The sequence below is a fragment of the Anolis carolinensis genome, chromosome 4, assembly GCF_035594765.1.
Source record: "Anolis carolinensis isolate JA03-04 chromosome 4, rAnoCar3.1.pri, whole genome shotgun sequence".
Lineage (NCBI taxonomy): Eukaryota > Metazoa > Chordata > Lepidosauria > Squamata > Dactyloidae > Anolis > Anolis carolinensis.
The window spans coordinates 141750814-141777018 of NC_085844.1; the positions used below are offsets into that span (position 1 = coordinate 141750814).

The 26205-nt window shown below is 38.4% G+C and overlaps 1 protein-coding gene and 1 pseudogene across 12 annotated transcripts in view; one reads left to right on the forward strand and one right to left on the reverse strand.

The window, feature by feature from the left end:
* The window catches only part of ntng1 (netrin G1), a 346261-nt gene that overhangs the window by 85307 nt on the left and 234749 nt on the right, over window positions 1-26205 (reverse strand). For all 12 annotated transcript variants that reach the window (XM_062977940.1, XM_008109115.3, XM_062977942.1 and 9 more), the window contains exons 4-5: window positions 21507-21679; window positions 13149-13175 (exon numbers count right to left, since the gene is read on the reverse strand). In XM_062977940.1, the coding sequence (XP_062834010.1) occupies window positions 13149-13175; window positions 21507-21679 (200 nt within the window). The remainder of the gene's footprint in view (window positions 1-13148; window positions 13176-21506; window positions 21680-26205) is intronic.
* On the forward strand, window positions 13724-13817 carry LOC134299056 (U2 spliceosomal RNA; annotated as a pseudogene).

Consider the following 26205-nt stretch of genomic DNA (forward strand, 5'->3'; position numbering starts at 1 on the left):
ACAAATGGGACTTTGAAAAAGGAGACGGAGACCCTGATTCTGGCAACCCAAGAACAAGCCATTAGATCCCAAACGTAGACTCTGCAAGGAAGCAGATGAAACAATAGATCATATCCTCAACTGCTGTAAGAAGATTACACAGACAGACTACAAGCAGAGGCATAACACCGTCGCTCAGATGATTCATTGGAACTTGTGCCACAAATACCATCTGCCTGCGACAAAGAACTGGTGGGATTACAAGACGGAAAAAGTTACAGAGAATGAACATATCAAGGTACTCTGGGACTTCCGAATTCAGACAGACAGAGTTTTGGAGCACAACACTCCTGACCTCACAATTGTGTTAAAAAACCAAAGTATGGATTGTCGATGTTGCAATCCCAGGTGACAGCAGGATTGAAGAGAAACAACTGGAAAAGCTGATATGATATGAGGATTTAAAGATCAAATTACAAAGACTCTGGCACAAGCCAATCAAGGTGGTCCCAGTGGTTATCGGCATACTGGGTGCAGTGCCTAAAGACCTTGGCCTGCACTTAAACACAATCGGCGCTGACAAAATTACCATCTGACAGCTGCAGAAGGCCACTTTACTGGGATCGGCACGCATTATTCACCGATACATCACACAGTCCTAGACACTTGGGAAGTGTCCGACGTGTGATCCAATACAACAGCCAGCAGAGTGTCTGATGTGGACTCATCTTGTTGTGTTTCAAATAATAATAATAATAATAATAATAATAATAATAATAATACAGTACACTATTGTAATATGTAATAATATTACATATTACAGTACACATTTGTAATATGTAAAATACATTACTTCAACTTGTCATACATTCTTCTCAGTAAATATGCCAGGATTCAGCAAGGTCCATGAGTGGAATTGGACAAAAGGCACTCCTTTCCCCCACTATTGCAACCTGGGTGCCCCAGTAAACCTCTTTTAGGGGACTAGAGTTCCTTCCACACAGTTCTATAAAATCCACATTGAACTGGATTATATGGCAGTGTGGACTGAGATAACCCAGTTCAAAGCAGATATAATGGATTATCTGCCTTGATATTCTGGGTTATATGGCTGTGTGGAAGAGCCCTAGGAAAGCCCATACCCAAAGAGCAAATTTTCAGTTGCGGGTGAGTAGAATTCAATGCTACTGCTGTAAAGAATTAGCCATCTTTGTCATACACATGCTTCTTGTTTGACTTCTTGTTAGTTTGGTTTCCTACCCACTCGCCCTTCCTGCATCTCTCCAACATAGTCATTTTTTTTTACCTTATATACAGGATATGTTAGAAAGAAGATGAAATTTGTTTCTCTCTCTGCTAAACTCTGCCTGTGTGTATGTAGATGGACAATGAACTGTTGTTCAGTTTCTGCTTTGCCAGTTTGACATCATTTTTGTGAGAGAGCCTCTTAGTGTCTAACAACTGCAAGTTGGGTGCTGGATTTAACCCATGATTTCCAAACAATGTAGCCATTGAAATGTCCATCACTTGAGCTGAGTTGCCTTGTCATTTTGAAGATGTCAAGTCTGCAAATACTATGATAGCACTTTCTAAGGACCTCTTCACACTGGCCATGAGAATCGCCAGGCATTGTGGTGAATCTGGTGACCGCCATTGGGGGGGGGGGCATGGGAAACTTTCATCCCACATCCTGTATCACCTGGCTTACCAGAAGGGTGATCCCACGGGGGGAAATCATTGACCACCCAGCTTCCCCCAATTGTTCCTGGCGGAACATGGGACACCTCCCGTGTTGCCATGGCAGTGACATGCTCCACTTTGCCACCGCTTTAAACGTGGAGCCTCACCAGAAGTAGTAGTGTGTAGTGTAATGGGAGCCAGTGGGCTGTGCTTAAAGAGGCAGCGAAGTGGAGGATGCTACTGATTTTTCCTGTTATCTGATGAAGTTGTAGGAGAATGCAAAAATGTGCTATTCTTCAGAAAGAATCAAAATGGCAGTGCAGGCAAGCATGAAACACTGCTGCCCATTGTGTACACAAAGATAGAACCCAGCACAGATATGGTATAGTTTAAACTCTGCTTAGCTTTGGTGTCATAAATCTACACTATGTAATAACTGGATCTTGGCTTCAAAACATGTCTCTAATAGCCTAGGATCAGTCACAGTTATGGCAGCCACACCTACATTAATAATGCTATGCATAAATTCGCCCCATGATAGTCAGCAAAAATATTTATGAAATATGCAGAAGGGTTGTTGTATGTTTTCCGGGCTGTATGGCCATGTTCCAGAAGTATTCTCTCCTGACGTTTCATCCACATCTATGGCAGCCATCCTCAGAGGTTGTGAGGTATGGAGAAGCTAAGCAAGGAAGATTTATATACCTGTGGAAAGTCCAGGGTGCAGTCCTTAAACCTTTAGTGTTTCCTATTCCCACCTCATCTCAGTTATTTTCCATTTTAAAAAAGATGTCCCATGTGCCTGCATGAACAATTAAAATAAAATGGAAGGAAGAAGTATAGCTTGTCTCCCACATGCCTCATGATATGCACTGATACCTTTATGGCAATGCTTTCTTTGGAAGAAGTAAACGCTGCTGAGAGGAGTTTTATATACATACATAAGCAAATACAAACAGATGGAGGAAAACAAACATTTCGGGGGGGGGGGGGGGAGAACACATCCTGACAGCAGTCTTGATCCGAGTATTTGAGACGGTTGCCACCTTTTCCTAGGGGTACTGTAATATTTAACAGCAACATGACATCCAGATATTAGAAAGATTATCTCCACTTAGTGAAATGCATCACTTGTTGATTTCAGCACATAAAGATATCTTAAAATAGTAGTCTTTTTCAAGTCTGTCAGACAGCATTAATTTGAATAGCAATGACACCCAAGGGAAATATTTTAATATTATCCATGTTACTTAGATATCTGAAAAAAATATGTAAAAGTCATATCCTACCTGCTCAAAAAAATGGCCATGAATCCTACTTTTCAGAGAACCCTCCTCTGTTAAAAGGTGTGCTCTTTTTGGAATCTTGTCTACTTCAAGACCAGCTTAAAGAGGAACTATAAGGAAGGTAAGTTAATATCCAGATAGAAGGAATGAATATGCACAAAAATAATTTCTGCACAGGAATTAATATTTCTCCATTGAAATATTATCTTCCAGACAGAAAATGCTGTTTTCTATACAAAACAACTGCATGTGAATGTTGTGCGGCCTTTTTATTTTTTTGCATTTCTTTTTCGGGAATTAACATTTTTGCATTAAAATGTTATTTTCCACATAGAAAATGCTGTTTCATGTACAAAAATTGATGTTTTTTGGGTAAACCCAGATGCCGTTTTACAGAGCATAAGTCCCAAACTCCTAATAGTCTTCAAAAACCCACATGATGTTTAAAGCCTTTTTTGCAGCAGGAAAATTGCTGAAATTACTCACTGCTAGTTTAAAAAAAAGTTATGAAAAATTACATCCTTAAATAATGTACTTCCAAGTAAATTATAGTAATTTCTCCTAATTTTGAATGTAAGGTTGCCAGGTGAAATTTGCTAAAAGGTAAAATTCAGTAGGTGTTGCTTCTCATAAACTTCCCTCTTCTCCACATCCATTATAGGTCCGGAAGGTTTGTCTCATATTTCACCTGGCAAATTATTTGCATTAACAGTTATACATTAATGCAATATGTGACCTCTTTTTTGTGTGCTGCATTCTCACTTGCTTGCTTGCCCCAAGCTGACATATTGCTATTTCCAGAATAATAAGGAGCAATGCTACGCCACAGTGTTGTATACAGGTCGAACTGGTAGATCATAGGGATGGAAATCTTTGAAAATTTCATTCTTGCATGCAATAACAAAGCACTAAAAAGGTTTAATCCAAATTGGACAACACAATTTGTTTATAACACAATATTTCCTATTTCAAAGCCTCTGTAGTAAAAAATTCAGCCAGTGTTTTGTGCAATCCCCCAAATGACAATATATTGTCAAAAAGTATTAGTTTGTGCACAAATGTCTTGTTCTTGAATGTAACTGTATTTGAAAACAGAAACAGAACAAGTTTGAGAATATCTGAATGAAGAGCCACATGAAAGATCTGTGAGACATGGGTCCTCCATAGCAGAGCTACTCAAAGTGGTTGTCTCAGGACTATTGCTGTTTCTTGAGTGACAGGATGTTGATCTCAGAAAAGGAAAGAAAATCTGTTTCTCTCTGGGACTGATATGGTATTAGGCACCTTTGACAAAAACAATGGTGCCACTCCCTATCAGATAGATAGGGGGTGCTTCCAGGTAGAAATTTTTAAAACCTGCTTTGGCGTGAATTTAAATCCACCCCGCCCCGCCCCCCAAAACCTCTAGGCTTTCCCAGGTGGGGTTCTAGATGCCATCCGGTTAGCTACCGGGATGGCCCCCCAAAAAAACAACCAAGATGGCTGTGTAGATTGGGCTCAGGCATCGCATGACACAGCCTCCAGGCCCAATCCACACAGGGCCCACATCTGGTAAGACCTGGATCTTACCAGGTGTCGAATTGGTTCAGAACCAATTTGGTTCAAAACTGAATTAACTCACTTTTATCTGAGGCGACATTTGGACACCTCAGGTAAAATAATGACCAGTCCCACATTTTTGGGCCTGTCTGGAAGAGCTCTGAGAAGCATTGTTCTACAGATCTCCAAGTGGGCAGTGAACCAGGATATTCCCCATTACTCCTCTATTGTCTTTTGGTTTTAGAGTTTGTTCTTTATTGTTTTATCATGTATCGATGTTTAATGACAACTCTTTCTGTGCAATCAGAGCTTAAGTAACAAGTATGTCTTGCCCCCCCTGCCCCCCCCCCCATTCTCTGACCTGCATAACACATTACTGGGAATTGCTATTTTCCAGTTAGCCTCTCTATTTAAGTGCCACAGCAAATGATAATTACTAATCCATCTTAAATTTTGAAATGAAGAGATAACAATCTAAATAGAAAATAGTAGCACCAAATCTCAGCTTGGGAAATGTACCTTTGAGGGGACTACAACTTCTGTAATCTATCATGTGGATTCTAAGAATCCCCCCCCCCCCAAAAAAAAAAAACCCTTCCAAATTTTTTCTTGCTCTGTAATAAACCTATTCAGAGAATTGTTCCGAGGCATTTTGTACTACGAATCTGAAATGTTTAAAAAATGGCTTCACTGTGCATAATTGTAAGGAGTAAAGTTTAGGGAAGACATAATGAAATAAGAAGTCTCCTCCTACTGAAAGTTGTCCTGTAATCAAATTTTGTTCAAAATAACAGTTGCAACTTAATGAGTAATGCAAAATGACAGCATAATCATATTTCTGGAGCATATGCTGTCTATGATGGTCAAAGAAGAAATGAAATGGTAGATCTACATAGAGATTAATGTGTAGTTATAATTGAAGTGTAGTCATGAGGCAGAGGCACTCATCCTTTGTCCATTGGGTAATCATGAGTTTTTGTGAAAGAGATTTAAACTGGGATAAATGGGTTGAAACCTTCCTATCAGACCTTGATGGCCCTGATATGACTTTTCCCTGTATTTTATTTGATATGCTTTCTGAAGGGGAGAGATTCTGTTCATAGATTTTCTTTTGATTCAATTGAATTACAGATACTCAAACTGAGATGTTCATTGGTTTACAATCAATGACATGTAAGAGGTGTTTGTGGGTCTCATATTCTTCTGTTGACTATACTGAGATGAATATTTACCTCTTCTCTCTGCTGCTGCTTCTTCAGCTGCCTTGCTCATCTTGAGTGGTGAACCAAAAGGCCTGCAAAAGGAACTGTTTTTGCTTCCTTTTTCTTTGATCACATTTGGTTTTAAACTTCAGAATAGAATGATAAAAGCAAGTTATGTTTTTCCGCCTTAGTCAAATTAGTTCTGCACTAACAGAATCTGCTCATGTTTTGTTTGACTTTCACCTGTCCAATCTAGTATCCTCCCGCACTTATAAAGCATCTGGCCACAGAAAGCCTGTCCTGGAATACTCTACTTTTAAGAGATAGGCAGATTACAAATCACAATTTGAAAATGGGTAGTGAGAAGAACAGAACAATGGGTAATAACACACTGCTGATTTTGTGTTCTGTACTTCAGCATGGTGTTTGTTTATAAACTCTGACTCTTCTGTTGCTAACAGGCTTCAGAGGTGGTAATCACTCTCATCAAGCAATTTGTGCGTCATGCCAATCCTGTTTTCAGTATAATTGTACTCTTTCTAACAAACTGCTTAGCATAATTAGTGACATGGTGGTGTGCTGGAATACAGATTAGTTTGCCATTAAATGCTTGTTTAAAGCAGGGCTTCCAATCTGGGCCATCTTTTTCCTACAAAGGAGGGCAGAAAATGCACAGGAGAGGCAGACCTAGGGACACTGAGTGACCATGGCCCTTTCTGTTGCAAAAAGCTTGACTACACAGATGTGCCAGGCAGTGGCAACATAGCGATGGAAGGCAGAGAAAGAGAAATCCTGGCCAGGGAGGCATAATATACTACAAAGTCTAGTGGTGAATATCAGTATTCAACATTTTGTAGGAAAACAAGATACACCAGAGGAAAGTGTGTTTGTGTATGGACACTCAGGTCGAATATAAGTATATGTTTATAGAGAACCTGTTTATAGAGGGTAATGTGATGAACTGTGGTATTTCTGTCATATTTTGAAACATCTTTTTGTGTGAAAAAGATCTTATATGTAGTATATTGATCTATCAGAAAGACAGTTGTATTGTCCTTTCTATAAAGTCCTAGGTTTCTACATTGGGCATTTTTTGCATGAGGAGCTGCCAAATAAACAAACAAACCCAACTACAGTTCACATTGACCAATTCATTCTTTTTAATGTGGAGAATTTCCCTGAATGCCTGAAATGGCTGATTGTGGAAAATGTATGAAAGGAAGGCATACAAAATAAGCTTTAACCTCTAATATTCAGTCCTAAAAGTAGTTTTTGCCATATGTTCTACATTGAGATTATTTAACATTGGTCATGATAAGATGTTTTGGTCATAAAATCTTACAATATCCTAAAAATGGTTTTGGGACTCATTAATTGCTAACCATCTCACCCGATTTTTTTCCCCAGCCAATGCTGAGAAAGTGTTGATAAGATCAGCTTTGGAATCAAATCTGCTGGAGATTATCAAAGAACCTTTTACTCAGTTGATAGACAACATCAGGTACAAATGGCCTTAATGGGGAAAGCTCTGGTTGGTTAATATTCTTGTGAGTGACCAGAAAGGATTTTTTTAAAAAAATGACCATTCTCTGTATTACACATAAAAATTAGCAATGCGCTGCTTTAATACAAGATTCTTTGAGAGAAAAGAGAATATAAAATTATATACATATATGTACAGTTCAATATATACACATTTTATACTCTCTTGAGCATGGCTTTGATTGGTGGAATCTTATTGATGTTTTTGTAATATTTATTGTAACAGATTCTTTTTTTACACTGGATATTTTGTGTTCTTTCTTTTCACTAAACTGAGCAAAGCTTCAGGCATACCAAAGCTGATATAAGCAGTTCCGTAGTTTCCAGTGAGCAATATTAAATGTACTACCTAAGAATAGTCAATTCCCAGATGACAGGAGATGAACAGAAAAATTACATTGGCATAGACAAAAGAAGGAATCATACAGAATCCATTAAAGCAGCTTCATGTTTTTAATTGAATTGGGCATGTTTGTGCATCTATCTCTGTCTATCTATGTATGCATACATGCATCTACCTCTATCTGCATATATATCTATCAATCATCTCGTTCTCTCATCTGATTTGTCTATGGATTCACAATAACTCATGTGGCCTAAATCTATCCATTAGTCCCATTAGAATAAACAAAATTAGACTACATTCATGTATACTTGTTAAAGCAATACACAGTAAGATTCGTGAATTCAGTGTATCTACTGTACTTGGTACTAACAACCAGATTTAGGCCTAATAATCTGCATACAATTGTATAATTGGATAATGGCTTCTATTATTTAAGAATTCTACTATTTTCAAAAAAGGCATTAATGAATGATAATCAAATTTTCCAACAAAGCAACCAAACAGGGTAATTAAATTATTTTTCCTTTATTAAAACTCTGTGGTTGAAGTGGAGTTGATTTCACATTCCTTTCTGAAGCAGAAAATTCCACCAATTGACCAGTGAACGGTTGAATTTCCATTGTTTGCAACAACTAGGTAATGTGTGCAGGGGAACTGGTTTCTTTTTGGTACAGTGGTGAAACTGAGTTCATAACTTTGTAGGTAGCTAGAATAATTGTAGAAAATCCCTTTAAGCAAAGGCAAAAAGAAAAGGCAAAGGCATAGGGAAAACCCCTATGGTTTTAAAAGTGCCAAAATGTAAAAAGGTCAACAATTCATCCTTTCAGATCACCTCCAATTAATCCAAAGCTTTTAGAGTTTCCCTATTAAGAGTCCAAAGGCCAACATCTGCTGATGCTCAGAGATGGCAGTGCAGTGAAGAAGGCAATATGGGAGTGTAAAGTGAATGTCACAACCACACAAGTGCATGCAAGACAATAGCAAGTTTGTAGCATAAGAACTATTTTTACCATTTATCCATTTCTGTTGAGCTATGACAATGTTGTTGTTCCTTTGTGAGTGCTGAAACAATACAGTTTTTCTTTGGCTTCCTTTCATTGCTTCCCCCAACCCCTGCCATGCATCAAATAACACATGCAAATTCATGGTCAGGCCTTCAAAAGGATCACATTATTATGCATTTGTAGGTAGGTATGTGCTGGAGAAAACACTGGGGCAGAAAGTATTTGATGAATAAAAATGAAACACCTTTATCTGGCATGTTGTTAATACCGTTTCACTCAATAAACCTGCCACAAAGAGGGAGGATGGCTGCTATCACTTTTAAAATGGACACAGAGCACCACTTGCATTTAAGCCAAAGCTAGTTTTGATGACATTTAACATACTGCATGGTGCTTAACAAATTGTTCCTATGCCAATTTGAGAGCTGAAGAAAACTGAGTTGATTTATAAATGGAAAGACCTGACCGTGCATTTATAAGAAGCATTGCAGCTGTAAAATTATTAGAGAATTGCTTTTCAGCTGGATGCCAGGTATTGCAAATCCTTTGTTGGCTGCTAAAGTGTATATAATGGCCCTGCATTGCACAAAATTCAAGCACAATCCAGACTATTTAAATCCCATGGATTCTGAACATTTCCTGGGGAAAGGGGAAACATTTCCTGGACAAAGAAGGGAGTCAGTCCCACTGTATACAGGCAGAAGATGGTCCCTCTAAGTAAATATAGATAGGACTGCATTGGAACTCTCTGCTTAAATTCAGTGGTAGGTAACATGCTTAAGTGCAGGTGAGCCATATGCTCTATGTTTATGGTTTGTGAAAAACAGAAAGGTCATTAAGGCACTTGGTGTCCCAATTGCACTGGGGGTTGTAAAACTGTTATTAATTTTGTGGCCATTCTTCCCACAGAGGTTCCTGACTGCGCAGGAACTCTCCTGGTACTAAAGGCCTTTTGAGAACAGAGCCCAGCATCTCGAATAGCTCTTGTACAAATTCTAGCCATAAAAAAAAACCAGACTGGGCTTCCTGCCCCCTGCAGAAAAAGATGGACACTAATCAGAAAGATGGACCAGTCTTTCTCTCCACCAGTTTTAACTATGAATTTTGAAATCATACTCTGTGTTTATTGTGTTTTAACTTCTGTATCTTATATTTTAATATGTGTATGTTTTAATATATGCTTTTAGGTTGTATTTTAACTATGTTTTCATATGTACTTTTATCGGACTATGTTGTGCCCTGTTGTGCAGGCAGAGTCCCTAATAACATGCTCCAAAGGGTTGGAAATCCTTTGAAGGTTTTTGGCACAATGGAGGCCTGTAGTAGGGGGAAAAGGATGGACACCTTGCATATGCCAGGATTGAATATAGAAGTATCGGGAATTTCGAGCACAGCATCTCTATAACGCTCTGGTGCAGTGCTCTTAAATCATTGAAAAGACGACAAAAGGACAACTCCAGTTGGGATTGTTCTTACAGATATTATACTTGTGCCAAAAAAAAGCTTGCTCAAGTGCATATGTTGTACTCTCTGCATCACTATTTTGCTTTATGTCTGGTTTACTTAATTATGTGTGATAGAATATATTATTCAGCATTCAGAGTTCTTCAAGATGAAATATATCTTAAGTAAAACCAGAAATTATTAATATAATTAAGGATACCAATTTGGAAAACAAAGTTGATTTATTTTAGATGCAGAAAAAAGCATGTGGTGATGCTTAGTGGGATATTTATCTCAGGTACCTTCAGTTTTGAGCCTTGTTTTCTTGGATGAATTAAGGCATTTAAATTGCCTTAATTCAGTGGTTCTCAACCTGTAGGTTTCCAGGTGTTTTGGCCTACAACTCCCAGAAATCCCAGACAGTTTACCAGCTGTTAGGATTTCTGGGAGTTGAAGGCCAAAACATCTAGGGACCCACAGGTTGAGAACCACTGAATTAAAGCAATTTAAATCTAAAGCCATTCATAATTGCTATAATCACTGAGGGATTTGTGGAGAAAGGAAGATATTTCAAAATATGTCATGCTCAAGGAAAGACTAGTGGTTTGTAAAGTGGGATCATCGGAGGACTCAGGTTTGGTAAAAAAAAGTTACATACAGTAATGTTGCAGTGTGATTCTGAATCAATATTTAGTCTCATAGAAAGAGGAATGGATAACTAAAACAATTTCAATTTGAAAAGTCGATCAGCTAATATTTAGGCATTTGCCAGTCAATCTTCCACATTCTTGATTATTGAGGATTTGATTATTTGCAGATTTAATCAAAATGCTATCTCTATGTGAGAATTTGATCAGTGAGGCCTTTCCACACTGCACCTATATCCCAGGATCTGATCCCAGATTATCTCCTTATCCCAGATTATCTGGCAGTGGAGACTCATATAATCCAGTTTAAATCAGATAATCTGGGATCAGATCCTGGGATGTATGGCAGTGTAGAAAGGGCCTGAGTCACATTGGAATACCTAGAAATTCCTAGAAAGAACACAACTTCTCATGAGAGTTGATGATAGACTAATGCTAGTGGACCTAGAGATTCCTGGGATGGTGTTATTTTAGATAAAATAATTGTGTTTTTTATTTGTGGCTTTCCCAGTTTCATATCGGTCCTGCACTGCTAATCCCAGCAAATGTATGTATTTATAGACATTAATAGGGATTTAAAAGAAATAACTTGAGAAATTACTGAAAGAATTGAGTTTATATATGCTCTTCTCTTTTCTTTTTCTATGGCAGCCATGTCAATTAAAATAAATGCTTTAAGAAAATTTAAAGGTCTTTTATGAAATACAGAAGTGAATATGTCATAAAATACTATGATATTGGTAATGGGATCAATATGTTTATTTGACCAAAGCCTACTGTGAACTACAGGACAATGCAAGGGATATTTGACAGAAGCTGTCATTACTTGCATACTCACAAGGAAATTATGTGAATAAGTCATAGACTGCTACTATAAGCCCTCAGGAACACCTTTAGGTATATTAAAACAGGCATATCGTAAGACTCTATTATATTTATTACTATGGATGTCATCTAGGGAAATGATCCCTTTGATTCAATCAAAGCAGTTTTAAAGGCAATATTAAAGGTCTTGGATATATTTAAACAAGTACTATGAACCTTAAATACAGTCACCTCTGAATTTCATAAAAATAGGTGAAGTTGTGTTTTTTTAATATGACAATGATGGAGAATTAATGTATATATGGACTGGATTGCAGATGAATATATAATTTGATATAGTCAATGCTTGAAAAGGGGAGGAATGCATTTCCCACTTTTGAAATATTTTGAAGTAGACACATATTGTAAGTAAAAGAAATGAGAATGATCATAGCTAGGAAGGAGAAACCCCTGTTTGAAAACGAATTCTGAAAGAGCCAAATTGCTATTCTGCTTCAGATTTTATCATAGCTGGTCAAAAGGTTCTAGGTTATATTTTGAAGGAGAAATAGCTGGAAGCTGAAAGTTCTCAATTATATTTTGGAAAAATATATGATGACAAACAATACTTTGCATCATGGGCAAGTGCTGCAAAATGAAAGCAGAATGCATACCCAGGGTCTGTGTGGAATTATGAAAGTAAACATTTGCAAATTCAACAGGAAAAACTGATGTATTAATAGTCCTGCAGAACTGCTGGCATACCTTTAAAAATAATGGGCCCTAGATGTAGTTAAAATGTGCTAGACTTGTTCTTGATCCTAACGTTTAGACCGGCAAAAACGTTGAAAGTTCAGGCTGCAATCATATGATCATTTGCTTGGAATAAGTGCCATTGAACTCAGCAGGACTTGCTTCAAAATAAACATATGTAGGATTGAATTGTCTGTTTTAAAGTATAGAAAGACAATTTATTTTATACGTTAGAGGAAGCTGAATAGGCAAATATTGGTAAATATTATGAACCATCAATTTTAAAAAGGAGAAATATGTTTGGGAATACATTAGTCCAGTTGTTCTTTTGCTTTTGTCTTAGAATAGTGTTACCTGGTATTTTAAAGCATAATTCATTCTCTCTTTGAGTGAATCCTACATATTTTAAAACAGTGTGGTCCAATCAAATTTTAGTATAGGAATGTGAGGGCCAGAGACATTCCAGAGAGAAAGCGTTTCTTAAAAACTTAAAGCAGTAAGAAGAGTAAACAATGTTTTCCTAATGTTAAATTAAAATATTTTTCCAGTAAGAAGGGAAAGGGCCAACAAAAATGAATTGGTGGGCTGCGGGTTGGACCACACTATTTTAAAACATAACTTGAGAATCCTTCTTTATTTCTCTAGCACAAACATTACTTTGGGTTGATTTAAATCCTTTAATTTGTCATCACTTTTGTTGGTGATCATAAAATCTGTGTTTGCCATTGGATGCAGTGGCATAAGATGTGAAGCTATGCCCCGCTGAATATAATGATCCACGATCAGCAGGAGGAAGATTGGTAATATTTTTGCAATTGCTACAAAGCATGCTTTTAAAACGAACAGAAATAGATACTGGAAAAATAGATTTTCAGAGCCTGAACAAAAGCAAAGCTGGGCTAATTCTGGTCTTTATTACTTACTACCAATGCTGGAAATACTGGGCATACCTGAAAAGAAAAGAGAAAAGTTTGGTTAGGTATACATATCCAGAACATTTAACATCATTGCACTGATAGGAAAATGACTTGTCCACACACTAAGGATCTCTTCATAGGGGGCATTTTTGCCCTTTTTTGCCACTTTTATGCGCAGCTTAGATGTGGCTTAATGCCATCACACAGCTTAGTGCCATCACACGACACACAGCAGGCCTTGCCCACATTCCTCCCAAAGTGGGGTGGAAGTGTCTCCACCACTACATGGAGGAAAGTGTTGTTTGGGTAGCTCCACACTTTCCTCCCCTTTTTGCCATGTAGTGGCAGAAAGGGCGATGGGGCAATACATGTTACCGCCCTTTCAACCATCCAGTGGGGTAAAGGAAAGGGTGCCAACGCATTGAGTTTAACAAGATAATAGAACACATATTGCTGAATTCTCATGGAAAAAATGACGGTAAGTGTGTGGGATTCACCTGTAAACTAACACTAACACCTTTTACTGATTTCAAAGAGAAAAATAATTCAGATTTATATAGGAAAAGACAATTAAAATATATATCGCTTATCGGCCTTTTGGCTAAGATCAAGTGTAGTTACCTGTTCTTATCAGTTTATATTAAAATATAATAAAAATTGTGTACCAAACTGCTTTGATTAGCTGCCAAAAGCATTTGGCTGTGGGTTGCAAAAGAGAAACACTAACAAATATATGAACTATATTAACAGATGGACAAATATTTCAAATGTTAGTTATGATGCAGTCTCAGCACCTATATAGAACTGTTTATAGTTATGATTAAAATTTCAATTTTAAGAGTAAAATTTTAAATTATATCATACAATTGAGGAGAAAAACTAACTGTGCTCCATTTTCATTTGCACATTAAAACTCCTGCAATTGTTTCCCGCTGGACAATAGGACAATACTCAATTCTTGCAAGGCTATCTGCAATGCATCATAAGCTTCTTATCAGACTAACTATGCACAGGGTGTTTTCTCATCTGTAGTCAAGTATGGTAGTTGCTTGCCTCTGAAAGACAGAGTATCCTTTCTTCTACCAAAAGCACTGGAGGTCAGATAGAATGATATAAGCAGAAGTGAGAGAACCAGTTTCAAAATAGGTTTGTAAGATTATACCCGCCAACATTTCACAAATGAAAACAGGTCACATTAGGCCAAGTGATATTTGAGCAAGATAGCAAAAGCTAGCTAGGAGAGACTGCAGCAAATTGGGCAAGATTCTGCTCCTTCCTCTCCTTTCCTCTCCTTGCTGCGAATTTTACTGAGAGTAAACTGCTTCTATACAAAGAATTGGAAACAGGAGAGAAATTGAGATGTTTTAAAAATTGTTGAAAAAGTGGGAAAGCAGAGGATTAATTGGGGGTGTCCCTGTCAAATTGGGTATACAGGCACTCTCCAAGTTATGAACAAGATTCTGTAGGTTTGTTCTTAAGTTAAATCAAATCAGAACAGGTACATTTTAAAGTGTAACTGCAGCCAAAAATATGTATCTTTTAGCTTTGGGTGGAATAAATAAAAGTTAACACCCTTGTGATGTTTGTTTTTCTGTTTGTGCCCCTGTTCAGAAGATTTCACTGCAATTTCTGTCCTGATTTTGAAAAAAAAAATGGCTTGTTGTGAACACAAGAATTGAGGATAAATCTTCATGTGAAACACATTTCGACCTTGATAACTCTTTCAGAATTTTCCTCCCTAGGGATAGATTTCTCTCATTTCCTGTGGTCTCATATCCATTCTTAACTGGGAGTCATTTGTAAGTCAGGGACTGCCTGTTTAAGATTAATTGTTTGGTCATTATGGCTGGAAAGGTATGTAAATTGGACAGTATGGCCCCATCAACACTTAGAATCCAAAAAGAATCCAAAAACACATAGAATCAACACATAGAATCCAAAAAGATGTGGATTGGAAAACACATGTTTTAGAAAATGTAAATTTAGAAAATGTAACCAGATATGGAGCTTTTGAGAAGGTAAACAAACATCTTTTCCCTCCCTTCCTGAGAAGAAGTCACTTTCCTCTTTTTGTTTTTGAGTTGGAAGATTATCTCCATTATTGATTCTCATCTGATGAGATGCTGCAGTTCAGTGCCATTTGTCCGAACAGAGTAAGAAAGTAGTTGTGTTATTCTGTTGAATTGATCCGGCATGAGGGGAGTTTTGTGGCTGCCCTAGGATCTTTTTCACATTTCTCAGGGTGTGTGTACAGACTCTCAGGAGTGGAACTGGATTTCTTTACTCCACATTTTGAACCGGATTAAGTGGCTGCGTAGACACAGCCTGTGTAAAATCAACTGGTTTGTCACAAAATCAAAGAGAACATCTTGGACAGTTAAAGAGATATATCTAAAAAGGCCAAATTTTCAATCTTTCTCATCTTCTCTCCTTGAAGTTCTTTGTTTTCCTCAATCTTCTTCAGAAAGGTTTTCCAGCTCTCTGACATAGACTGAGAAAAAGTGGGGCAGTGAACGATGGAGGTGAAATTCCCTGTTGTGGAGGACTCTGCTACCTAACAGGTATTGCTGGATCTTCCTCACTGTCCGTCTTCACTCTACTTCTAGGGTAAATCACAAAACCATAGTTGTCCCAGAGCATCAACCCCACCTTCACTACTCTTTTTTAGAAATTAACCTGATATGGGCCTCATCTACACTACCATATAATGCAGTGTGAAACTGCATTACGTGGTCAATGTAGATTCATTTAACACAGTTCAACTGCATTTAACTTTCATAGAATCATAGAATAGTAGAGTTGAAAGAGACCTCATGGGCCATTCAGTCCAACCCCCTGCCAAGTAGCAGGAAATCGCATTCAAAGCACCCCCAACAGATGGCCATCCAGCCTCTGCTTAAAAGCCTCCAAAGAAGGAGCCTCCACCACAATCCGGGGCAGAGAGTTCCACTGCTGAACAGCTTTCACAGTGAGGAAGTTCTTCCTAATGTTCAGGTGGAATCTCCTTTCCTGTAGTTTGAAGCCATTGTTCCGTGTCCTAGTCTGCAGGGCAGCAGAAAACAAGCTTGCTCCCTCCTCCCAATGACTTCCCTTCATGTATTTGTACATGGCTATCATGTCTCCTCTCAGCCTTCTCTTCTGCAGGCTAAACATGCCCAGTTCTTTAAGCTGCTCCTCATAGGGCTTGTTCTCCAGACCTTTGATCATTTTAGTTGCCCTCCTCTGGACGCTTTCCAGCTTGTCAACATCTCCCTTCAATTGAGGTGCCCAGAATTGGACACAGTATTCCAGGTGTGGTCTCACCAAGGCATCTAGATGCTATACCCCTATTTATGCAGGCCAGAATCCCATTGGCTTTTTTAGCAGCCGCATCACATTGTAGGCTCATGTTTAACTTGTTTAACGAGGATTCCAAGATCTTTTTCACGCGTACTGCTGTCAAGCCAGGCGTCCCCTATTCTGTATCTTTTCATTCCATTTTTTCTGCCGAAGTGAAGTATCTTGCATTTGTCCCTGTTGAACTTCATTTTGTTATTTTCAGCCCATCTCTCTAGTCTGTCAAGATCATTTTGAATTCTGCTCCTGTCTTCTGGAGTGTTAGCTATCCCTCCCAATTTGGTGTCATCTGCAAACTTGATGATCGTGCCTTCTAACCCTTCGTCTAAGTCATTAATAAAGATGTTGAACAGAACCGGGCCCAGGACAGAACCCTGCGGCACTCCACTCGTGACTTCTTTCCAAGATGAAGAAGACGCATTGGTGAAAACCCTTTGGGTTCGTTCGCTTAGCCAATTACAGATCCACCTAACCGCAGTTTTGTCTAGCCCACATTTTACTAGTTTGTTTGCCAGAAGGTTGTGGGGGACTTTGTCGAAGGCCTTACTGAAATCCAGGTACACTACATCCACAGCACTTCCTGTATCGACCCAACTCGTAACTCTATCGAAAAAAGATAAAGAGTTTTTCTATCTTTATTACATGAGTATGAACAGCATTATACTGTATTATATGTGGTCATTATACTGCTGTTCATACTTTATTACATGAGTATGAACAGTAGTATAATGACCACATATAATACAGTCTAATCTATATTATATGGGGCCTCATCTACACTGCCATAGAATGCAGTTTCAGAATGCAATATAACTGCATTGAACTTGATATGTGTCTACGCTGCCATATAATGCAGTTCAATGCAGTTAAACCACATTCTAAAACGCCATTATATGGCAATGTAGATGGGGCCTGCATTATATTGCAGTGTAGATCCAGTCCAACATATATCGGCTTCATCTTAGGCAATGAGAAAATGGCTAATTGGGGAAACATGTCAACTTCCAATGGCTTTCCAATGGGATCATTTTTGGGTTACATGCATGATCAACAAGTAGTAATAGATCACTTATTCTCTAAAGATCACAGTAGGGAATTTTTTTTTACCTCCCAAATCCCATAAATCAGCACAGGCAATGGTTAGGCAGAAAGTATATTTCAACAGCATCTGAAGGCCATAGGGTACCCATCCACTTCTCTATATGTTGCAGGTTTTTCCAGTTTGAATGTCTCGATTGCTGTGAGTTTTCCAGGCTGTATGGTCATGTTCCAGAAGAGGGTTCACAGAGAAAAATGAAGATGCTTAGAAATGTTGGTAATCCTTCAGAAAAAGTAAGGATATGTCTATTTCTTGGAAATTCCTGTAAATGTGAAGTTTTTTTGCAGAGGGTAAGAATATGACTCTAGAAGAATAAGCAATTAGGGTGCTGCATAAATAACAAAAAGACTCCATCATCAGCAAAAAAAAATCTTATATTAAGAAAAAAAACCCCGAGTTGTTCCTCTCTTCAAGCAACCATTGATAAATACAACCAAGATGGATACAGAGGAACTGTATTTCTGTGAGTATCAACTTGAGTGAGTTTAGAAGCCTTTCCAAAGCTGTGAATTTCTCCATGGGGGTGGAGAGGAGGGGACAGGGGAAAATCCTGTGAATTTTCACATGTATCTTGAACATAGCTTTAAAGTATTAACTCTGTGATCCAAAGTGTTCCTTTTTCTAAAAGTTAATGCTCTTACAAAATGTTTTCCCCCCTTCTTTTTGAAGGTTCTTTTCTCTCTGCTGCCTGGTAAAATTTTATCATAATTTCATGCCCCCCACACTTCATGGTTTGTTACTTGCTCTATTACTTTCACATTAAACTTGATAAGGTCCTGCTTCCTGTGATATTCATTTTGGAGGTTTGATTCCTTGCAGCTGCTGCTTTGAAGTGTGAGATAACATTTGGAACATGGCACATTGCTGGTACTGCTGCTGTGTGTGGTTTTTTCATTCTTTTTTCTTTCTTTTTTAAAAAAACATTTCATTTAACTGTGGCACATAACCCTGTTTCTTGAAAATAACTTATTTCCAAAGCTAGCTTTTTTACATTTATACAGGCCGGAACTGTAGACTTATTATAAAAGCAGCTAATAACTTTAACCCACAAAAGAGCTGATGGCTTATTCTCTGTTTGTTCTTTCCCCTCCTTCTCCAAGGGATTTAGGTACATAAGTCAAATTAGCAAGGATATGAATTAATGTAAAGCTCACTTCCAGGCATAGCAGAACGGATCTCAGAATTCATTGCTTTTTAGTACTCTTCTATTCTCTTTATATACCACATCCTGTCCTCATTTTGAAGTCTGCATTGTGCTGTTCTCAACATTATTAGTAGAAAGGACAAATGTATGAAAATCATTCATCCCCAAAGCTAAATGTATCTGACTTCCATTGATTTGAATAAGAAAATCAAACAACAGGTTCAAATGTCTCATATTGAAATCGTGAAGGAAGTACAGATGTAAATTGACATATTGTCATGAGGAAGAATGAAAAATCTGTCCCCTCCCCCCATGAATGGGCAAGATGGAGAATGGTTGTTCTTCAGTTTTCAGAAGCATCTGCATTTGTGAAATAAACATCTGGAAAAAACCTGAGCAAAATAACATTGTTTCAAAAACTGGTTTGGAAATTGTTGCTAGGGCTTTTTAAAATTGTGTGACTTTTTAAAATGTTTTAATTTGTTTCTAAATAAATGTGTGTTGTCTTGGAAATACTAATGCACTTGGTCGTTGGCTGTTTATATTTATTACTCATACACATTTCAAATCTTGGAAACATAATAGTCGCCATCAGATAATAGTTGCACGACCCTTTTGGGGAAGGTAAAATAGGACTTCTACCTTTTTCTGTGCCCCGATTGATTATTGCACTATGAAAGAAGCCCCTCAAATGGGGCTTTTTTCACCATGTAATAGTCGCCATCACATAATAGTCACATCAACCCTTTCCCCCTGCAAAATGTAGGGAAAAGTGTGAATATTATGCAATGAAATGTGGTATGTAAGATTTAAATAATCCAACATTGGCTATATTTTGATAAAGACTATTTTCTTGACTTAAAGCTAATGAAAACAGTGGATTTATACATGCTTCCCAATTCCAAAAGAAGTTATTTTTATAGAGAGTCTACTACAATAACATAAGAACAACTCCCCTATACATTTTAAGAATGGGTTAGATCCTTAATGTCATAAATGCCAGGCAAGAAGTAAAAGCCTAAATCGTAGTATTTCTGCATTTTTATTTGGAGTGTTGTGTAATGTGTACCTGACCATGAATGGATGGAACTGAACATTGTATATGACAGCTAGTGTTGTGTTATGATCAGTGGTATAGCGATCCAAATCCAAATACCTGCTCAGCTATGAAAATTCACTAGACTTTCTATTTCAGCCTAACCATCCTCAACAGATTGTAATCATAAACTGGACAGAGGACCATGTATGGTGTTTTTAGCTTTTCAGAGGAAGAGAGCTATATAAATAAATAGCATATACAGTTGTTATCACCTGATTGGGTTTTCAGAGGTAATCTTCCCTTCCTATTCATGGTCATCACTTGTAAGATATTTATTCATTTATAGTGTCAGGAGCAAATTGGGGATAAAGTTATCATGTATTTAAAAACACAAAGTTAAAAACTTGGCATTATACTAGATTTACTTTGACTAGAAGCTGGTCACTTGGAATGCCCCTGGTGTCACTGTGAGAAGCGTGCTTCCAAATTGTGCCTGTTGCAGGGCTCACGTTGCATTGTAGTAAGTGGTCTGTGGTTTGCTCTTCTCCATACTCGCATGTGGAGAGTTTCTCATCTGGTATCAGCCATGGATTGAGGTTCTGAGTTTTAGCCTAACACTTTTGGACTCTTGCTTGCTGAGGTGTTCCTGCGAGTATCTCTGTGGATATTAAGGAAACTGTTTCTTGATTTAAGGTGTTGGCAGGCTGGCTGATATCCAAACAGAGCTGAAGATGTCAATGCCTTGGTCCTTTCATTACAGACTGTTACTTCCCAATGGATGTCAGGTGGTGCAATACTAGCTAAACACTATAATTTCTCCAAAGATGTAGGCTATGAATGGGAGATTTTTTTAAAAAGAGTTTGAATGATCAAACTATTATGTAATAGTTCAAAGAACGAAACTGTTACAGTAGAGTCTCACTTATCCAACACTCGCTTATCCAACGTTCTGGATTATCTAAGCCATTTTTGTAGTCAATGTTTTCAATATATCATGATATTTTGGTGCTAAATTAGTAAATACAGTAATTACTACATAGCATTAATGTGTAATGAACTACTTTTTCTGTCAAATTTGTTGTATAACATGATGTTTCGGTGCTTAATTTGTAAAATCATAACCTATTTTGATGTTTAATAGGCTTTTTCTTAATATCTCCTTATTATCCAACATATTTGCTTATCCAACATTCTGCCAGCCCGTTTATGTTGGATAAGTGAGACTCTACTGTATCTTGGTATGTGCTATGATGCATGTGATATGAATGAAATGTAGACCCTGTGGTTGACATCCTGGACCCACCCTTCTGTCATGGTCTGCACTCTGTCTGCCCTGGCTTAGCTACTCAAAAGACAAGCTTTAGCACAATGAACCCAATTTCTTCAATAGTGATTTGAAACTGACTTAAACTGTCAGTGTAGATGTGTTCTTAGTGGGGAATTTTGTTTAGATTTCAATAGAGTTGCAGTGGGTGCTTCATAAAAGTACATGTCACAATTTTAATGGGTTTTTAAAAACAGGTATGGGGTTTTTATGTGTGGCTTAAATTTCTAAGCATGCTTAGCTTTATATAGGCAACTCCCCACAGAACACAGTTGAAGTTACTTTCAGGATTTTAGTATCCCTGAAAGCATATCGTCTTAAGTATTTTTAAGCCTGCATCACAAGTATTGTTAATAATGTTTGTCCCTCTGTTCAAAATATATTTTTACCATAGCTTTCCTGTTGGGCCAATAAGTACTCACAGATATTTGCAGTGCCCTTAGGAATGGGGAGATATGAGCCTGCGCTCCAAGGTCGTCCCTGATAATTCTTCTTGCATTTTCCACAGTCTGGGCCTGTTGTATTGTGCTCACATTCACATAACAATTTTTTGTTTTCTTCTCTGCAGCCGGTGGCATGAAGGTTGCATTTGCACCTGACAAAAGAAAAAAAACAAAGTGTGATGACAAAGAGATAGCTTGTTTCAGACTATTTTTACTCGAAATGAAATTTGAAGGATTTTGCCTTTGGGAGGAAGCATCTACTTAACAGGAAAAAAAATTGAATAACAAGCTCAACTGTGCTCTTATTGTTCCTGCCAACTATCCCACTACTCAGAACTATTTCTAATTTCCATGCTTCAGTTCTGTGACAGTTGGATTCAGACATTTCATGATCTTGGAATCTATCTGCTGCCTTAGCACTACAATCAAATCAACAAAAAGACATAGTAGAAGAGGTGTGTATAACTTCCTTTTTGGGGAACTATAACTCCCAGAATCCCCCAATCAGCATGATCTGTTATCAGTAGTCCAAAACGTTTTGTTTTCTAGAACATGGTCATGTTATACCTAAATTCTATTAAGGAGAAATTTACATTACAAACCTCATTGTTGGAACTGCCCCTGAAACGCAGGGCAATTGGAGGACCTATGAACAGGTGTATTTATGTGAGTATGCATACAAAGGAGACCCGGGCTGTGGCGCAGGCGGGAGTGCAAGCCAGTGCAAGCCAGTGCAATTAACTGCAAGGAGGTCATGAGTTCGAGCCCCGCTCGGAGCCTATGTTTGTTTGTCTTTGTTCTATGTTAAAAGGCATTGAATGTTTGCCTGTATGTGTAATGTGATCCAACCTGAGTCCCCTTCGGGGTGAGAAGGGCGGAATATAAATGCTGTAAATAAATAAATAATAAATAAAGGAGACTGACCATAGGAGAATCCTCTGAAACCCAGTAAACTAGGCTTCCTGGGAATTCTAAAGGTAAGACATGATATATGAAAGCATATTTAACTAGGTTGCCACTACCCTCCAAAAACTGGATACAATTTGCATAAATTTTGGACATTTCTATTTAGATAAAGAAATTGAAATTTTAAAATGATTGTTGATCTCCTAAATTCCCTACTTGACTAGATGGCTTGTTGGAATCACAGATGTCTTAAAGGGCCAGATTTAAAAGTGACTTCAAAACAGAAATTTAATCCAGATTAACTGGATGTAAAGAGCAACAAGTCAAACAAAACACTCTGAGGCAAAACAAAAGACACAGTACACAAGTGGTTAACAAAAAGAGTCGCAGGAAGAGAAGCGTCGTCAGCCAAAGGCCAGGGTCGAAGCGGGAGAAATCCAAAACAGCATCGCTCCAGTGTCTGCAGAAGCAGCATCTTTAGCCAAACCGGTCCAGGTCCAGAGAGAAGTCCACATTCACGAGAAGCCGATTCATGTCAAAAAACACACAAATGATCAGGAGGTCCAAACTGCAGATCCGAATCCAACGCCGAACACAAAACAGGCAACAGCAAGTCTACAAGAATCTTTACCAGTACACGAATGCACATTAACACCTTGCCTTCTGCAAATACCCCTCACCCCTGAACCTACTTTTATCTACAAATCATCATCAGAAGATGAACTGACCACCGTCCCATCACTATCCCCCGCAGCTGCTCCCAGCTCTTCATGTGAATTCCCTTGACTTTCCCTCCAATTCCTCCATCTCCTGTCAAGACTTAGATCCCCCCAAGACTCAGTTGGATCTCCTGATTGCTAGTCTTCACCCCCAGAGAACCCCATAAAGGATTGCTAGTCTTCACCCCCAGAGAACCCCATAAAAGTTGTTGGTGCCTCACAAATAGCTTGCACTACTCTTATCTTAGTCCAATCCATGGTGTCTCCTTCTTCTCCTTCACTCATTGACCCATCGTCCCCAGAGAATCCCTCAAACGACTCCTCATCGGTAGGTGCTGTAAGTATGTCCCGGATCCTCTTTCTCTGCTGCTCATCATCAGATTCCTGCTCCCAAGTAACCCCTTTCCCCCTTCTGACACCCATACTACTGTTTGTAACGTTACTCACAGGCTCTACTACAACACGGCCCATGTTGTCTCTTCCAACTCTATTATTCTATGATTCTATAAAATGTGTAACCGAGTAACATTTCCTGGTCCTTCTCCCTCAACAGCTTATAATTGTGTTAAGGTCTGTTCAACTGCTGATCAGGGCATAGATAGGATGATGTCTCCAGACTCATCCCACAAAAGAGGAAGGTTGTGATGTGAAATTGTGTTTAAGGGCCCACTTTTCTTGCTGGAACATGGCCACACAGCCCGAAAGACATACAACAACCCTGTGATTAGTTATTTTTGGAGTCAGTGCCCCAGACATTTTTATGGTTTCCATTTCTTATTTTCCTGTTCTCCCAAAGTGACTAGGAAGGCAAAAGCAAACTTCTCAATACAAGACACATTTTCACCCAACTACCATGTTGGTCCAAGGACCTCATCACATGGAGGTCCCTAATGCGGGTGACAGTGCGGGGATTCATTGGGCACCATGGTGAATCTGTGGGGCAGCAGGGGAAATTGTTACCCTGCAACCAGTATCACCACTTTTCCTACACATGGGGGAAAGTGTTGCCATCTCTTTCCTCCACGCTAGCCACATTCTAAGTAATGTAAACATGGGAAACCCCTGTCCTAAGACGCTTCCAGCATGAAGCCCTGCATCATGTGATGGGCTCTGGCAGGCTCTGTCCTTACTCCATCCTGAAACAGAGCCTAGGACAGAACCCAAGGCTAATGTGTTGAGGTCCCAAAAGAGAGCACAAAGCAGCAGCATTAGGCATAGCATGGATATGATATTTCTACTTCACAATTCATTAGGTCACACAACATCAAAGTAGTCAGTCCTCCATTTTTGTGGAAGTTAGGATGATATCCTTCCCTTATGAGTCCCCTTGGGAAGATAGGGCAGAATATAAATAAAGTTGTTGGTGTTGTTGTTATTGTTATTATTATTAAAGCGGAAAAATTGTGAATGCCTATGGGGAGAGGTACCACCACCATGGTCTGTGGGGCTACCCATCAGGGGGATCCACTCAGTCTCCCTACCTTTTTTTCCTGTTGCTGTGTGTGTCTGTTTCATGTGGACAAAGGGAGGGGGGAATGCAGCCCTTTCCTTTTTCTGCCTGCCCAATTGCTCGCTACATTTCTTGTGTATGAGGGCAAGGTAGGTGGGGAGGAAGGTACTTGGCAACCATGCAGTGGGAGAAATTGAGTACTCATTTATTTCTTCCCTTGCATGATTGCTCACTGGCTTTTTGTCCCTGGGCACTCAATCTCTCAATGTTTTTCTTTGCCCCCTTCATTCTCACCCACTGCCTCTGCTGCAGCCCTGGGCATTTTTTCATAGGGCTTTACAAACTTCACTCTTATGAGGCTTGCAGTCTCTGTTGACATTGGGCAGCAGCGAACAGATCATCAAATAATCTGCGGATAATCAAAATCATGAATGTGAAACCTGTAAAAATGGGGGATCAACTGTGGTATTTAAAAGTTACAGCTATATCAAAAAGGGAACGACATTTTACTCATAAAGTGACAATTGTAATGTAACTAAATACCATGTTCATTACTTGAAAAATGGAGTAACAGTGAGTTATATGTTATATGTAATTACTTTCTTTTAATATAATTTGTTTAAATGTGGCTGTTTGTAAAATAAGTTTTTCTGCTTTGGAAGGATATGGTGATTTCTTCAAACTATTTTCTAGATGTTATTAAGAATGCATGGATTTACATGTAATAAGCATAACTATGCCATGGTTTTTACCACCACATAACCAGCAAGCTAGATTGTAGAGATTGCATACAACAAGGGAAATGCAAGATATTTGTTGCTTGTGGCAATATAACAACTAAAACTCATGACCCATTGTAGTCAGGGTCTATAGTAGTCAAAAGCAGACAAATTATTTTGACACAGGAGGTGGAAAAGTTGGCAAGTTTCTCTTTTCATCCCTAGCAGTAAAAACACTATCATAACACATTTGATAACTATTTGCTTTCCCTCCATGACACCTAAAATATGTTGCCACTTTTCTCTGCCTAATGGTAGGCAGATATGTTCTGACATAAAACACTGAGTTTAAACATTGAATTTTAAAAAGGTATTAAAAAGTATTATGGTCACCTTATTGATATCTGTAAGCTGTGCAAAATAGTTACTAGTGAGAAAAATAATTACAAGTATACAGGGGGAAGATACACAATTTCAAAACAAATGGTTTGTTTCCCAAGCCAGTGCCCTCTACATGTGTTGGACTATAACTTCCATCACCCCCAGACCATGCTGGAGGGCACCTCGTTGAAGAAAGATATCTGAATGCATGTATCACAGCCTTGTACATTATCTTATTTTTTATTAGTCTGATCATTAGAAGCTTTGCTTGTGGAATCAACTCAAGGAAATTTGTGACTGCTATAGCCAATTAAAAGACAATTGTGCAACTCTAGATCCACAAATGGAGGCAACTCTAAATCTTTGAAAGGAGGTGTGGCTACCAATCACACTTTTGATACATTTATGTATTTATTTATTTATTTCAATTATTTATACCCCGCCCTTCTCACCCGAGGGGACTCAGGGCGGCTTACAAGTGGCAATTGATGCCGTTACACTGA